Consider the following 18,305-nt stretch of genomic DNA (forward strand, 5'->3'; position numbering starts at 1 on the left):
GCCAGAGCAATTTCTGTGGACCGTGTATCTGCTCTCCCTCCCTGAACCCGCCCTGTAGTCTCCCGCCTCCCTTTTCCCCTCACTACCCCACGACCCTACCTCTCCAACGCACCATTCTTCGAGCTTTCCGTCATCTCCAGTCCGACCTGTCCACTTCACACCTCTTCCCTAACCGACCCCTCCCCTCTTTCAAACGAGCGCATAACCTTCGAGACCTTTTGGTCTGTAGCTCCTTCCCTGACCCTACCTCCCAACCTGGCTCGCTCCCCTGCTCCTGCCCACGTTGCCGCACTTGCCCTTACCTCTCCAACACTACCCTCCTCACTGGCACCCATCATCGACCCTATCGCATTATCAACTCCTTCACCTGCACCTCCAGCAATATTATCTATTGTGTCTCTTGCTCTCTCTGCCATTCCCTGTACATCGGACAAACGGGACGCCGCTTGGCTGACCGGTTCGCGGAACACCTTCGTGACATCCGCCTTGCGAATGACACACTGGTCTCACGCCATTTCCGCTCCACCGGTCACTCCTTGCAACACCTGTCTGTGTTCGGTTTGTCCTTACACAGAGGCCATCCGGATTCCCGTTTGCGCCGTGAACAGGAATTAATCTTCTCTCTTCGTTCTTATACGCCATTTGGTCTCAACTCTCCTCCCCCTCTCATCTAACCCCTAACCCCCCTCTCCCCCCTCCTCATCTAACCTCCCCTCGACCCCTACTTCTTTTCAGTCCTTCATCCTTTCACCCCTACTCCTCTTCCCTTCTTCCCTCTTTCTCCCTCCCTCCTTCTTCCCTCTTCCCCTTCCCTCTTTCTCTCTGCTCCCTCCTCCCCTTCTCTCTCTCCCCCTCTCCTCCTCTCCCCTCCTTCCTTCTCCCCCCTTCTCTCCCCTCCTCTTCTCCTCCTTCCTTCTCCCCTTCCCCCTCCTCTTCTCCCCTCTTCTCTTTCTTTCTCCCCCCCTCCCCGTTCTCCCCCCTTACCTCCCCATCTTCCCTCATCTCCTCTCTCTGCACTACACCATACGACTTTACACATCACATCATATATACATACACACGTCCAGACCTCTCATACGCACTAATACTCACTCATACACACACACACACTCTTCTCATATACACACACACACACACTCTTATGTTGGAGCGAGGTCATTTAACCCTATTATCTCCCCTAATTTCGCTCTTGCGTCTCACGTTTGATTTTTGACTTCTGGCCAAAATCAGATCGCCATGTTGATTCGCTAGCCTCTTCACACATTTTTTTTCTCTCCTTCTTTCTGTGTTTTTTCTCTGTGTATCTTTCTGTTGAAGAGCGTAGGCTCGAAACATTAAAGACTTGTTTTATTTATATTTCCTGAGCGCCATACTAATACAATTGTTTGTTTGTATTCCACCTGCCTTCATCTTTTGTTTATTTCCGTAAACCTGCCTTTGTCTTTTGTCTATTTTCATAAAGCTTCCTTTATATATATATATATATATATATATATATATATATATATATATATATATATATATCATCATCATCATCATCATCATCATTTAACGTCCGCTTTCCATGCTAGCATGGATTGGACGGTTCAACTGGGGTCTGGGGAGCCCGAAAGCTGCACCAGTCCAGTCAGATCTGGCAGTGTTTCTACAGCTGGATGCCCTTCCTAACGCCAACCACTCTGAGAGTGTAGTGGGTGATTTTATGTGCCACCGACACAGGTGCCAGACGAGGCTGGCAAACGGCCACGCTCGGATGGTGTTTTTTATGTGCCACCGACACAGGTGCCAGACGAGGCTGGCAGACGGCCACGCTCGGATGGTGTTTTTATGTGCCACCGACACAGGTGCCAGATGAGGCTGGCAAACGGCCACGATCGGATGGTGTTTGTTACGTGCCCACAGCACGGAGGCCAGTCGATGCGGTACTGGCTACGGCCACGTTATATATATATATATATGTGCTAGTGTATTTATATGTATGTATATGTGTGTCTGTATGTATATACATGGGCATATGTATATGTATGGATATTCGCATGTCTATGTATGTGGGTTTGTATGTATATTTATTTTATATGTTCTTTTATGTATACATATCTACTTCTTCCCTCCACTTAATAACAACAACAACAAACTGACTAAAAGCAATAGTCTTCTAATTTACCTAAAACTCTATTCAATTATTCTATTTATTCATTTATTTACTTTATCACTGATTCTTTTGACCACTCCCCTAAGAAAGACAGTTTGTGCCCTGCTTACCCAAAAAATGTCCCCCACCACCACCCCATTACATCTGCCTAAATGTATAAATGCCAGATCTTATTTTGACAGCAAGCTTCCTGATGATTTCATTTGAATGAAACAGTTCTAGTCCTGTAGAAGCTCCTTCTATAAAATAAATTAATTTACTGTGCTATGTATTGAGTACCTTATTTACTGTGGTTAACCCCGACTCAACCTGAGACCTACATATATATATATATATATATATATGCTGTGCGCGAAAAGACCATGAAGGACAAGTGAGTCCAGCCCACTTATGCATGCCTTCCTCCCTTGGACACACAAAGACCTGTTGAGGCAAGCGAAGTCGATATTGAACCTCATCTGACGATGGGCACCTATGCCTGTTGGGGCAAGTGGAATCGAAATTGAACCAATCCTATGACTGGCACCCGGCAGATGCCAGGACCCCTGGACTGGAGATACGTAAAAAGCACTATCTGAATCGTGGCCGATGCCAGCGCCGCCTCGACTGGCGTCCGTGTCGGTGGCACGTAAAAAGCACCATCCGAATCGTGGCCGAAGCCAGTGCCGCCCCGACTGGCTTCCGTGCAGGTGGCACGTAAAATGCACCAATCCGACCGTGGCCGATGCCAGCCTCGCCTGGCACCAGTGCAGGTAGCACGTAAAAAGCACCCACTACACTCACGGAGTGGTTGGCGTTAGGAAGGGCATCCAGCTGTAGAAACATTGCCAGATAAGACCGGAGCCTGGTGCAGCCTTCTGGCTTCCCAGATCCCCGGTCGAACCGTCCAACCCATGCTAGCATGGAGAACGGACGTTAAACGATGATGATGATGATGATATATATATATATATATATATATATATTTTAAAGAATATATTTATATTTCAAAAGTATATTTATTAATTAATTATTTTATTATTGTAGTTATCTTTAACCTGATGAGTGGCTATATTTATATTGAAGTGATTTTCATACTACTACTAATATTTTTACTATAATCATTTCTTAAATATAGCCACGAAACGCGTGTCGTTATTCTACCAAATATTTACGTTTTATTTATTATTTTGCACTTTACTTTATCATCGTTATATTTTTTATTTTATATTTAATCTTTCTATAATATGTAATTTTCTAGATGTTGTAATTTAATTTTTCATTATTGAATTGATAAAAGGGTTTTTTTTTCTAATTTATATATATATATATATTATATTTTGTGAAATTTTATTTAGTATTTCTAAATTGAATTTTTCCCTGTAAGTTTGGAATAATATTCCCTCATATTATTATTATTATTATATATATATATATATATATATTATATATATATATATATATATATATATATATATATATATATATATATATATAATATATAAATCCATTATTAGCAGTGGAAGCAATGTTGGTTCTGAATAACTTTCGGTATGTTTTACTTAACATTGATATACTATTGAAAACCACAAAACTGCAATATTAATCTCAAGTAAGCTTCTGTTATTGAGCTGTAGTGCTAAATAGCACAGAAGTATATCTGAAGCAGATGTAAAGCATTCACCAGCTGTGGTAGAATTGCAAAGTCATGATTTTTGTGTCTTCACACATCATCAGTAGCAAATATCTATTACCAACTACTTGCTTAAACAAGTTTCATTTCTACTCATATATATTTCTTTACTGCCCACAAGGGGCTAACGTTTCTACCAGCTCACCGCCTTTCACTTCTACTGATATAGTAAAACAGTGATGACAAATCTGGTGTTACAAAAATTTGTTATTGACAGTAGAAACAATATTTGTTCATTGTCTTATTCTGTATGTCTTGCTTAATGCGAATATGTTATTGAAAGCCACAAAACTGCAATATTTGTTTTTTCCCAATTAAGTAGCTGATGCTGGTGTCTTAGTAATTACTATGACACAGAACATATCAGAACTGCCCAGCTTACCAGAAATACTCTGCAAAACTGACAACTCATCACTTGAAGAGCCATAGTAAACCAACGATTACTGTTTCTGTTTATTCTGTATACGACATTCCTTTGAGCCAGTGTAATGTTGTCACATATCTGTTTTCTAGTGAACTCGACTATCAGAAGAACTGTTTGAATTTGGTGTTGGAGTTTGGCGACATTGACCTTGCAAGTTTGTTCCGTAGCCAATATAAGACAAACAAAATACCCCAAATGATGGTCATGTGCTACTGGACCCAGATGCTGGAAGCTGTTCTGGTACTCCATAAAGAAGGTATTGTATCATACAGGTATTTTTCTAGTGGTGTCATAAAGAAGTTATGTTGTACGGGTGTTTTCCTTAAGATTACAGTTGCAATTTTATGGAATTCCAAATGCTTCAAAGCCTGAAAATGTAGAGATATTTCAACATCATATGTTATATAGTACTGTTGTTTGCCATAATATAGTTGTGTTCACGAGAACACAACTGTATTATGGCAAACAACAGAGGAAACGGCAAAAAACAGACCACTCTGAAAAACCACCATCCATGAGGGAACGGCGACTTTCGAGTCAAAAAGGTCTGCAGAGCTGGAGGAGAAAAGACGACGACGGAAGGAGTGCCAACAACAACCACGTGTGACTCTCCCTTCCGGCACTAGATGTCCGCACTGCGACCGATCATTTCAAGCAAGAATTGGTCTTATCGGTCACCTACGGACTCACCAGTAAATTTGCGCGAAGACCATCATCCTCAACCTTGATGGATTGCCATCACATTTGTGTTCAGTAATGTAATCATGAAAAAGAGTTAGCATAGTAAAATGATATAGTAAAATAACATAGGTGCAGGAGTGGCTGTGTGGTAAGTAGCTTGCTTACCAACCACATGGTTCCGGGTTCAGTCCCACTGCGTGGCACCTTGGGCAAGTGTCTTCTACTATAGCCTGGGGCCGACCAAAGCCTTGTGAGTTGATTTGATAGACGGAAACTGAAAGAAACCTGTCGTATATATGTTCATATATATATATATATAGCTATATATGTATATGTGTGTGTTTGTGTGTGTGTCCCCCAACATCGCTTGACAACCGATGCTGGTGTGTTTACGTCCCCGTCATTTTTAATTTTACCTCATTTTTCTTTCTCCAGTCACTGACTTCATTAAAAGTTTGCCATGCCAAAAAGGTTGTTGGTCATCAGTAGATTACCTTATGTTTTAAATCAATTTATTACAATAATGTTTCACCACTTTGGTACTTTTCATAGTCTACTTTGTTCTAGGCATTCAAGCCGGGCCTAATGATAATTTCTTTGCACCATTCATGACAGACTTGAACTGGATTGTGAGTCCTTTCTGCTCTGACTGAAATGATTTTCTTTTCAGGTATAGTACATTTGGATTTGAAACCTGCAAACTTCCTGATTGTTGGAGGCCAATTGAAGCTCATAGATTTTGGTATTGCTGATGTAATACAGACTGGTAAAACTGGCATTAACCAGGAGATACTGATGGGGACACCTGATTACATGAGTCCAGAAGCAATTGCTGTCTACCTGGATAACTCTAGAAGCCAAAAAGTAAGGTTTTTAATAATATTTATTCAAATAATTTTACAGGCACTTTTGCTACTTTATTAAAAGACATAAAATTTCCTTTGTTGTTGTATGAAGTTGCATGGTGTGTAGATTCAATTCAAAAAAAGGAAGCAGATAAATGCTAAAAGAAAAGAAAATATGGAGTTAAATGTTTATATAATTGACATGAAAAATTTTCTGATGATTTATCCTTTGATATGTACATCACATTGAAGGCATTTTCTAAATTAGCTGGTTCTTGCTTTTTAAAACATAGAGGACTGTGGTACAGTCACTGAATAGCTTTTGCTATCAACATTGTGTGAAGCATATAGTTGTGTGTAATATCTGGTTGGTGCCAAATTAATTGTAGTTTTTAATCATCAACTTTAGGGAAATATTTCAGCTCAGAATAAATCTTATTAATTGAAATACAAACATTTTAATGTATACATTTTTCCCATAAAAAAAAAACAAATCTATCTCTTCCAATAGCATAGAATTCTGAAGTCCTGTAACTGATGACCTTTTTGAAGGACTTTTGAGCTGGTGCATGTTTGTTGAAGACCTTCTTTTGCAGGAGATGCTTGCAAAAGTAGAAGTCAGTAAAAGAGAAGTGTAGAGAGTAAGCTGGATGTAGTAGAGTTTCATCTTTATTTTGAAGGTTCTCCTCTTCACTATGAAATTTTTGAAACCAATGTTGAGGTGTGCATTTATGATGGTCCCTTAACCAAATGCTTTGCATTCCATTTCGAACTTAATTGGGGTTTTTTTTCTATCTTTAATTTACAGTCTAAAGTAGACACTATTCTCAGTGAAAGCAAAACCATTAGTATAAATCAACAGGCTGAAAACAGTGCTTCAAAATGGTACAGTTAGTTACATAAATGTCTATTTCAGAATAAGGACGAGAATTTTTGTTTTTAAATGGTTTTTCTGCAAATTAGAAAAGCACCTAGAATTTTTTGACTAGTAAATACAGCTTATTCATGAGATTTGCGATTTGTAAATTCTGAAATATCTACTGTGTTTCTGAAGAAGAGTGACAGCTCTGATAGCTAGTTAGAATTTTTTTAATTTGAAATTGTGTAAGTTGTAAGGCTGGAGAAATTGGTCCTAAGAAGGGAAGTTTGCATGTAATGTATTAGTGAAGTTACAGAGTATATAGCAAAATTCCCAAAAGAAAAGTTGTTGTCAAGCCCAAATGACATGTCATGTAATGTAATAGTGAAGTTATAGATTTAAAGGTTTTAATAAAGATATTTTTGCTCAGGTTGACAAGATTCCCAATAGTCGATGATGTTTCCAGTAGTAAGTACTCTATAGGTAGACATCATTTTGCTAACAACTCAAGCATGAAATACAAAGGCTATTTATTTATTTCATAGAGGTAAACTAAAGGAATGATAGTGTTCTGGCAATATGCTATCAGTTAAGCATGATTACATTGACTGCTAGCTTGACATGTATAAGTATTTATCTCGAAATGGGATATAATCCTTGTGGTCAATTGCATTTGTGATTTGACATCTCTTCACAATGAGAAATTCTTAATGACTTCATCTATAAAATCTGGATTTTAGTTTACTTCATTTTACAGATAAAGATTTTTGGTGGGGTTTTGCAACTGTGATTTGTCAAAAAAAGACATCATGAATGCTTTTTAAACTGCAAACTATTTTCTCTCTATAAGAATGATCTAACTTCATAAAATGTTTAATTTAGTATAATTTATTTACCTTGGGTTACACCATACTGAGGATTCCAAAGGAGGATGAAATGGCACTATACATGCTACTAGTGACTGGAAATTTAAATATGTATATTCTGTATGCCTTCTTCACTCTTCGATTTAAATTTCAAACTTCCAAACCCAACTCAGCTTAACTTAATCCAGAAGTCTTCCCTGTGATAGCTGACCACCTGGGTAAACAATGTATAAGCTTCCCTAGATTGTTTTCAACTGTATATATTTTAAACCTCTGTCTTAATCTAGCTTACATATTATTTTTATCTGATTCCAGATAGGCTTGAAGAGTGACATTTGGTCTCTCGGTTGTATTCTCTATTTTATGGTCTACGGTAAAACTCCATTCCAAGAGATTAGAAACACAACAGAAAAACTGATAGCAATAAGAAGTGATAAGTTCAAGATCAAATTTGCTGATGTCAGAAATAAAGAGCTATTGGATACAATGAAGGTACGTTTCAATTGTTTGTATGAAATAGTTCAAATTGGTGGTTGATGTTTGTGTGGAATTAGGTGATCTACCTACACTCAGATGGCTGGTGTTTGTGTGGGTTTTTGATGAAATATTCACACTCTGGAAACAAGAACATGTATAATTACATGGGATTAATCCAATCTGTGATCTATGTATGATTAGATGCAACGGTGTACAACTAGTGGCTGGTATGTGTGTTATTAGATGGAATAGTCTGCATACTGGTAATTGATGGCTTTGTGTATGAGTAGATGAAATACTCCACATTCTGGTAGATGGTACATGTATGTGTGATTAGACAGAATGGTCCATGCACACACACACACATGCACGCGCGCGCGTACACTGATGGTTGGGATTAAATGGTAGTTGGTGGGTGTGTGATTAGATTGAATGGTCTACACTAGTGATTGCTATTAGGCTGAATAGTCCATGGTCTTGTGGTTGGTGTAAATGTCATCATCATCATTATCATCATCATTTAACGTCCGCTTTCCATGCTAGCATGGGTTGGACGGTCCAACTGGGGTCTGGGAAGCCAGGAGGCTGCACCAGGCCCAATCTGTTCTGGCAGTGTTTCTACAGCTTGATGTCCTTCCTAACGTCAACCTCTCCGTGAGTGGAGTGGGTGCTTTTTACATGCCACCGGCACAGGTGCCAGACGAGGCTGGCAAATGGCCACAATCGGATGGTGCATTTTACGTGCCACCGGCACAGAGGCCAGTCGGGGCCGCGCTGGCAACGGCCATGTTCGGATGGTTCTCTTACATGCCACATGCACTGGTATCACAGTACAATTTCCATTGATTTTGATCGAGATTTCACTTGCCTCAACAGATCTTCGCAAGTAGAGTTTATCTACATGTATATTCAGATAAACTGATCCACCTCTGTTGGAGAGTGCTTGTATATAATATTAGATGGAATCATTCACACCCTAGTAGCTAACAGATGTATGGATTAGCCTACACTTTGGTGGCTATTGCGTGAGATCAAATGGAATAGTTCTCATTGAGGTAGGAGTATGTATTAAGATACAATGATCCACATTCTAGTCGATGTATATCAGTAGATGAAATGGTCGTCATTGGTGTCTGCTGCATGTATGCATGGATGTAAAAAGAACTAATCTACTACTGTTTATCTATCTCTTGAACTCTCTATTTTCTAGCAAGCTGTATACCCTGCCTCTTTCCTTCCTTCCATCATTCCTTCACTTTTTATTTATGTTCAATCTTTTCACACACGTCTCACATATTCACACACCCATACATTAACACATATTGAAGAAAAATTCCAACAAGATTATGTGGATACCAGTATATAGGTTTTGAGATCAAATCCCCTCCAAATGTTTAACCCTTTAGTGTTTAAACTGGCCATATCTGGCCCAGATATTCTACACGTTTTATATTCAAACTGGCAATATCTAGCCTCTCACACCTACCTGACAATATCATTTTAAATATAAACAATCACATCATTGAAACCTCAAAGCTATAAGATAATGCATGATTAATTCAAAACAACTTGAGTGGAAAAGTATTACATTTAACAGAGTAATCTGAACACTAAAGGGTTAATTGTAATTATATGCAAGGCATCAAGCTGTGGTCCATGTAGCCATGGAGAGTAGGCATTAGATTACCTCAGAATGTTACATGCAACAAATGAGTGTTATCCCTCTAATTTATGTTTTGTACCCTTGAGATATATTTATGATGTTACACACATGCACGCACACATCTACACTTTATATATATCTTACTCTGTTTCTTGTGCAGTGCTGTCTGTGCAGAGATCCCAAAGAAAGACCGTCTATTGAAGAAATTCTGCAGCATCCATATTTGAGTGAAATGACAATAGGTATTTGAGATATTTTTCATCACTACTTAAAATTATTGATAGTAACTTGTATAATGTGTGTAGATATAGTTGTTTTTGTTGATGTGTTACTGTGGTTATCCCTGCTTGAATAGGGCTCTGCTCTGTAAATCATTTAATTCTTAAAGCTCTGTAGTACTTCTCTATATAAAACTTCATGTCCTATTAGATACATTTTGCTGATACAATAATATAATAATAACTCTTCTGCTCTTCAGAGATATAAAATTTGAATTTTGTATAATATATCAAATGGTAGTTTTTTTTAAAATTTGAAGTAATATTATAAAATGGTGTTTGTTTAAAATATAAATTAAAATTTAAAAATTAAAATGTAATAATTAAAATTAAAATGTAAAATTTAAAATTTAAAAATTTAAATGTAAAAATTAAAATTTTTAAATTACACCAATCAACTTAAGTAATTTAGTAAACAATATAATAATTGTTGGCATACATTGTGAATGTGGGCTTTACCTCTTATCATGTCACTTCTACCCGCCAAGGTAGATTGAATACATATAAGTGGATTAGTTGTGAGTATTTTAACATATATTTACAAGATATTGACTCATGGGTATTGATTTTCTATCTCAGAATTAATTTTATGCTCCATTTAGTCTCTGTAACTTCAAAACTGTATGACTTTGATTAGAAAAAGTATTCAATGGTTTTGTAAGGCCCAACAGATTAAGTGTTGTTTGCTCTTATTAAAATAATTATGCTCTCCTCAGAAACCCTGCAGTATGCTAAGAATCTACATTTAAAACAGATCTGTAATTTTTTTTTAATCTTTACCACTCACTAACAAAAGTACCAATACAACAAACAACTATATGATAGCTCCACTCCTGTTCAGAATCCCTTAGAAATAGCTCTCAGGCTAAAACAATGCAAACGCATTGTGACTAGCGATGTGTAGCAACATCTGATGGTCTGTTCGGTCACGTGATCACGTGATATATAAATATACTTAACATTTTCATTCTTATTGTTGTAACTTACTTTAATGTTCCTTAAATTCTAGGAAACCTGAAGCCTGAAGAGAAACCACCTATACCAGATTCAGATTTACCTGTTGGTACTGTGAAAAATAAATTCCTGGCAAGTTTGGCTACTTCAAATGGGTAAGTATTTGATACTTTTGAATTGAAAATGGCCACGTTGCTAAGAGAGTGGACAGTTTGATTGTTTTTAGGTCATGTCTGCTGCAGGTATTTTGCTCTGTAACATTTCATTTAACATTGCTGAGATCAGTTAGCTATCAAGAATAAAAAGTACTAGATTACCTGGAGACATTACCAACGATAAACTAATATCCTATCCACAAGGAAAATTGGTGACCCCGACGTGATTTCCTATAGGTGGTTTTAGGCTGCCATGAGCTTTCTCTTAAGTTATATTAATATTGTATATTCTCTAATTAGTTTTGTTACAGTAATGTAATGCTATTTATTGCGTTTCCTATTTGGAAATAGATTATTTTATTTGGCTTTTTAAGTAAGGGTGTATATAATGATTAAAACGTCACTTATAACTTAAGTGTTATCATTATACGCAAACCCGAACTTCAGTATATAACGCCATAGAGAAATATACTTATGGAACGCTAAGAATATTAGCGTCATGTATGTATAATATTATCTTCATGTTCATTTAACCGCTATAAGAAAATATAATCTAATGATTACAGAAATGAATATTTATTTATACACAGTTGAAAAACGTGAAGAGAAAACATTTTCTTAATTAGTTTTATTATATAAATATAACATTTTATATTATGTACATGTGAAAGAAAAGATTATTTTCGTCGTGTAGAAGTAAGACTATATATATTCACTAGCTAATTCATAAAGCTAACTAATAGATGAATCAACAATTCAAAATAGACTTGTTGACTTTCCTTTGGACATGGCATGAAAAATCACCAATGTCTCAAAGGAGTGAGTGTCATGGAGTTTCATTACATCCAGTAAACACTAAAGTTTTTTCCAAAATCCAGGGTTTTTATAACTGCTCAACTTGACTTAAAAGAATCGAAATCCATTACAAATATTCTTTACGTAACTTTTTAGAATTCTTATATGAGCAGTTATATTAACCAATTGAAAAAACGACCACAATAATTCTTCGGCAATGCGACATTACGTCATATTGCCAGCTACTGCAAATTGGCGCGTTATTTTAAAATGGCTAAAATGGCTACTTGCAACATATAGCCTTTGGCCAGAAAAATTGTTAAAATTTTGCGAAAAAGAAATTCGTAATACATATATATTTCAATACAACATTTGAATTAATAGTTACAACACATCAATATATACAATGCTGTTATAAATTACATGTTAAACATATGAAATTAGCCTTTCAATACGGCTTTACAATTATAATGTTCATATACAGTTCATTTCAGTTCATTGGAAAAAAAAAATCTCTTTTTCTTTTTTTTATACCTGTTTCTGTCTGTCCCACTCTAACCTTTCATCATCTGGCACAAGACCACTTCCTTGAAAGCCCCCTTCTCTCTCAAATGATCTTTGTCTTGCAAGTTACTTGGTGGCCCTGCTAGAGCTGGTGCCATGTAAAATGCATCCATTGCACTCTGTATAGTGGCTGGTGTTTACATTCAGCTGTAAAACCATTCTAAAACTGACCTCACCTGTGTTTGTGCCTCATAAAAGCACTCAGTCCACTCTGCTGGGTGGTTGGTGTTAGGAAGGGCATCCAGCTGTAAAAACCATGCCAAAACAGACACTGAAGCATGATACAGTCTTTTGCTTAGCCAGCTTCTGTCAAACCATCTAACCCATGCCAGCATGGAAAGTGGGCATTAAATGATGATGTTGATGATAGTACAAGTGGAGTATTTTGGTTAGCCATATAGTAACAAAAGGTTTAAGAAGCTTGCTTTCAAATCATGTGGTTAGGGGTTTGATCCCACTGAGTAAATATTGTTCTACTATAGCCATGGAGCAACCAATAATTTGTGAGTGAAATTGGTTGTTAGAAACAAAAGAAGCCTGTTGTGTTTGTGTGTATTTCTCACTGCGTTCATGCAGTGGAAACACCTTTCTTCACCTGCAGGGAAGATGATGGCCTCAGTTTTGAGGGATGCAAAAGGCATTGTGTTTTTTGACTGTCTTCAAAAGGGCCACACCATCAATTGAGAGTACTATGCTAACTTACTGAGGCTGTTATGAAAGACTATCAAGACCAAATGCCCAAGAAAACTGATAAAAAAAGGTCTTACAGTTCTATATTTAAGAGATGAGGAATTATGTACATTATTTACATTTGACGGATATTTGTCAAATGTTGGCATAGTGGTTGAGAGTGTGGGCTACTAACCCCAAGATTCCGAGTTCAATTCCAGGCTGTGACCTGAATAATAATAATAGTAGTAATAATAATAACATTGAAAAATACCTCAGGAATGAGAACCCAGGTTCAAAATTTCCCCAAGACACCTGATGAAGGCTGGAGGGTATATCAGCTGAAAGATTGTGTTAATAACAAACAAGATGAGGACAAATATCTGTCAAATGTAAATAATGTAAATAATAATCAGGGCAATGGTTTCAATGACTAGATTAAATATCAGTAATATTAAAGGGATAAATTACATAACTGTAATATTACTATGTATTATCCTTACATAAGTGAACTCACCGTCATTTTAATAGATCAAAATTTAACTTAGTCTAATCTAAGTGTTCACCTTAAGCATAGTCATCATCTCCCAACTTGAAACAATCTGAACTACTTAATTGCAATAGAGATTCAGTCTGTGTGGTTCCTATTAAATTCATTGTATCAAGCAGGTTATGTTGAACCTTGTTCTAGGTGCAATAACAGTGGTTCCTTATTAAATGTTGTTTAAAATATTATAAATTCAATGCTCATTGTCAGTGTAAAATCTTTATTGTTTTTATATATATTAGGTTGTTTGGAAATACTGATTTTTCGCAAACATGTTTTCAAATTTGATTTAAGTTGTTATTTTTGTAATGTTTTACATGAAATTTTACATGCTTAATAATTGATGTGTACTCATCATCATCATCATCATCATTTAATGTCTACCTTCCATGCTGGCTTGGGTTGGATAGTTTGATAGGAGCTAGCCAGACAGGAGCCTGCACCAGACTTCTGTGTCTGTCTTGGCAGGGATTTTTATGGCTGGATACCCTTCCTAACACCAACCAACCAACCAACAGAGTGGACTGAGTGCTCTTTACGTGGCACAAGCACAGATAAAGTCAGTTTTACAATTTCAACCAATCATTGACGTCTATTGAGGTAAAAAAAAACATTCTGTGCCGTATGAATATGTCCCTCGTTTAAGAAACAGATTGGATTTATTTACATTTGTGAAGAAAAAAAGATACCCTTCCGTCCACCCCTAACCCTAACCCAGATTGAAATGCAATAGATCGATACCAGGGTCATAATTATGGGTGACAATTTCATATGACACCGCTAGAAAAAATTGCCGTTCAAACCGAAAAGATCCTTTTATAGTGACTATTAATGGCAGTGTTTACAACTGGATATAATTTTTAAAATTTTGGTAGTTTCAGAAGAGAGACAAGTTAAAATATTTGACTTTTAAAGTAATTTATTGCAGTTTCTTGTCTCTGTTGCTTCATCATTTCTTGCACTTTGATCAAAGATCAACGTGCAGCTAAACTGGAATAATGATGAAGATGTGATGATTTAGTCTGCAATACTGAAACAGCAGTGATGAAACTGAATTTTAGCAGAATATTGAAATAGCAGTGATTAAATGGAATTTTAGCAGAACCAACCCTGATTCCCTTGCGTATCATTTTCCACAAATGATATCTAATATAGTAATGTGTATCAACCACAAATATCTTACAAACCATAGAATTTTCTCAATAAAGCCAAGAGAAAAAGATGTGTTATAAACACATTCTATCAGTATACGAAGTTTAAAATTTTTTAGGTACCTAGAAATTATGTTAAAAACTGCCATTCAAACCGAAAAGATCCCTAAATAGTTTGAAGAGGAGGGAAGTTACTGAAGTCTTCATAGAGCTGTTGTAGATGATGCTGAGCTTGAACTTGTGTAGGAAGACACGTAAAGGAAATGTTTAAGCAGTTCATTCTTGAGGGTTGCAGTCACGATAGAAATGCCCAGGCAAATTATTTATTACAAGAAATAGGATTAATGAGAGGAACAGTGAATGTGGAGTGCTACTTGTTTGGTCAGAATACCAGCAACTGCTATAGTAGCAGTAGAAGCATTTGAGAGATAGCACCTTGTTATATGTGCACTGTGATATTGAGAGTTAAGTATTTTTATCAGAGACTCGATACAAGCAGTATTCATTTACGTTTCAGTTGAATGTACCTGTTGTATCCACTCAAAAGTAATAATAAAGCTCAATGATTGTTAGTTGTTTGTACAATCCCCTGTTCCTCAAAATAAAGATCATTGTATCTGTTTGAATAACACTTAAACATTTAAACATCGACTGGCCTCCATTCCGGTGGCATGTAACAAACACCATCCGATTGTGGCCGTTGCCAGCCAGGCCTGGCCTCCGTGCCGGTGGCATGTAAAAAGCACCATCTGAGCATGGCAATTTGCCAGCCTCATCTGCCACCTGTGTTGGTGGCACGTAAAAAGCACCATCCGATCGTGGCCGTTTGCCAGCCTGGCCTGGCCTCCGTGCCGGTGGCATGTAACAAACACCATCCGATCGTGGCTGTTGCCAGCCTGGCCTGGCCTCCGTGCTGGTGGCACATAAAAAGCACCATCCGAGCGTGGCCATTTGCCAGCCTCATCTGCCACCTGTGTTGGTGGCACGTAAAAAGCACCATCCGATTGTGGTCGTTCGCCAGCCTCGTCTGGCACCTGTGTTGGTGGCATGTAAAAAGCACCCACAACACTCACGGAGTGGTTGGCGTTAGGAAGAGCATCCAGCCATAGAAACACTGCCAGATCAGATTGGGCCTGGTGCAGCCTTCGGGCTTCCCAGACCCCAGTTGAACCGTCCAACCCATGCAAGCATGGAAAGCGGATGTTAAACGATGATGATGATGATTTAAAAATCGCACTGTTATGTAGCAGATTGTAGCTTTTATTTATTGATGACTTATTTGGAGGAGCTTGTTTCTTTTATTGTGTTGTTATGTCTTTCAGTCCTGCTAGTATCGATGCAGTCATCACTCCGCAGGTAAAGGATACTGCTCCCTCTGCAACGAATCTTGTACAGTTAGAGAAGGTAGGTACTTTGGTTTTGTTATCAGCCACACCTCCTCTGGCATTCTGTGTGTTTGTAATCTGTGATATATCCATCCACTTGATATAGTAACATAACCTATTTTAATATTTCAGAAACTACGTTCTTTAATGGTCAACAATAAAGTGTACACAGTTGTAAAGAAGGTTGGCAAAGGTGGAAGCAGTACAGTAAGTACTTATTTATTTTATCTATGTGTGCTCAGGTGTGGCTTTATGGTTAAGAAGCTTGTTTCCTAACTGTGTGGTCTGAGGCTTATCCTCATTGTACAGCACTTTATACAAGTGTCTTATAATATAGTGTGTGCATGTGCTCTTCTCTTCGCATCATATGATGATTGGGATCTTTTCGGTTTGAACGGCAGTTTTTAACATAATTTCCAGGTAACTAAAATATTTTAAACTTCGTATACTGGTAGAATGTGTTTATAAAACATCTTTTTCTCTTGGCTTTATTGAGAAAATTTTATAGTTTGTAAGATATTTGTTGTTTTTTTTCTTCAATTTCTTCAATTTCAACTGTCCATTGAGGTAAATAACATTCTGTGCCATATGAATATGTCCCTCATTTAAGAAACAGATTGGGTTTATTTACATTTGTGAAGAAAAAAGATACCCTTCCCCCCACCCCTAACCCTAACTAACCCTAACCCTAAAACAGATTGAAATGCAATAGATCGATACTAGGGTCATAATTATGGGTGACAATTTCATATGACGCCGCTAGTAAAAACTGCTGTTCAAACCGAAAAGATCTGATGATTGTAAATAAGCATCATTTACAAGTGATGCTGCTTGTTTCTAGTCATGGATTGAAAACATGTCCGGCTATGGGAAAATATTGCCTTGCTTGGAAACAGGTGAGGGTTGATGACAGGAAAGCATCGAGCTGTAGAAAGCCTGCCTCAAATTCTGTATGATTCATGCAAGCATAGAAACATGGGCTAAATGATGATAAGGATGATGGGCAGGGACGTAGTTTCTGGGGATTGGATAAAGCCTTCAGTAAGGTTTTTTTAAGAGTTGAGGGCATATTAGAATGCCATTGGGATGATGAATAGAAAATAAAAAGAGAGGGAGGAATTACATAAAATACACACACTATTTAGGCGCAGGAGTGGCTGTGTGGTAAGTAGCTTGCTTACCAGCCACATGGTTCCGGGTTCAGTCCCACTGCTTGGCACCTTGGGCAAGTGTCTTCTACTATAGCCTCGGGCCGACCAAAGCCTTGTGAGTGGATTTGGTAGACGGAAACTGAAAGAAGCCCGTCGTATATGTGTGTATATATATATATATATATATATATATGTACGTGTATGTATGTGTGTCTGTGTTTGTCCCCCTAGCATTGCTTGACAACTGATACTGGTGTGTTTATGTCCCCGTCACTTAGCGGTTTGGCAAAAGAGGCCGATAGAATAAGTCCCGGGGTCGAGTTGCTCGACTAAAGGCGGTGCTCCAGCATGGCTGCAGTCAACTGACTGAAACAAGTAAAAGAGTAAAAGAGAGAGTATTTGCTATTGTTAGCTATGTACAACTTCTGCTGTAGTTGTTTGTTATGTACTAGATGCACACGAGTTGCTATTTGATAAAAAAGGTGTTATGCAATTGCACAATTCAGTTGTAAGTGAAAGGCAACAACAACTTTTACTCCAGTTCTCATATTAAAACAAATATTGAATCCCTGCTCTTTTCTTTCCCTCTTTTGTTGGTTTGGTATCTTGTATTGCATTACCGGTTGTTTAACCCCCGGGTCAGTCCTGACTGAGCAAGCATAATCCACCCTGCTCCCGTTATGTTTGTACTCCTTTTATTCTTTTTTTCATCAAGCTGTAGTATTTATTTTTTTTCAAGATGGGTATGATTTAAGAGAAATTCACCTGCTACTTTTAGCAGGCATAGCACTTGTGTAGATGCTCTCCTGCAGTTCACGTATTGCTAGTTGGCTCTGACTGTAGGAGTTGCAGTGAAATACCATTCACCTGTCAAAGAACACTTGTTTTCTTTGATATGATATGAAAGTGAATGGAATTGAGATAAATCACATCTACTTTGCATGCCTTTTATTTTAGTTTTGTAAAGAAATATGTCTCTCTTATATGGAATAAAAGTAATAAACATTTTTAAAGAAT

General features: G+C 37.5%; 1 protein-coding gene across 1 annotated transcript in view; it reads left to right on the forward strand.

Moving 5' to 3' along the window:
• LOC115219803 overlaps positions 1 to 18,305 on the forward strand; it is a 74,022-nt gene that overhangs the window by 30,200 nt on the left and 25,517 nt on the right. The window contains exons 9-15 of the mRNA XM_029790075.2: positions 4,338 to 4,504; positions 5,600 to 5,793; positions 7,815 to 7,991; positions 9,800 to 9,881; positions 10,927 to 11,026; positions 16,075 to 16,156; positions 16,270 to 16,344. Coding sequence (XP_029645935.1) covers positions 4,338 to 4,504; positions 5,600 to 5,793; positions 7,815 to 7,991; positions 9,800 to 9,881; positions 10,927 to 11,026; positions 16,075 to 16,156; positions 16,270 to 16,344 — 877 coding nt within the window. The remainder of the gene's footprint in view (positions 1 to 4,337; positions 4,505 to 5,599; positions 5,794 to 7,814; positions 7,992 to 9,799; positions 9,882 to 10,926; positions 11,027 to 16,074; positions 16,157 to 16,269; positions 16,345 to 18,305) is intronic.

Source organism: Octopus sinensis, linkage group LG15 (assembly GCF_006345805.1).
Source record: "Octopus sinensis linkage group LG15, ASM634580v1, whole genome shotgun sequence".
NCBI lineage: Eukaryota > Metazoa > Mollusca > Cephalopoda > Octopoda > Octopodidae > Octopus > Octopus sinensis.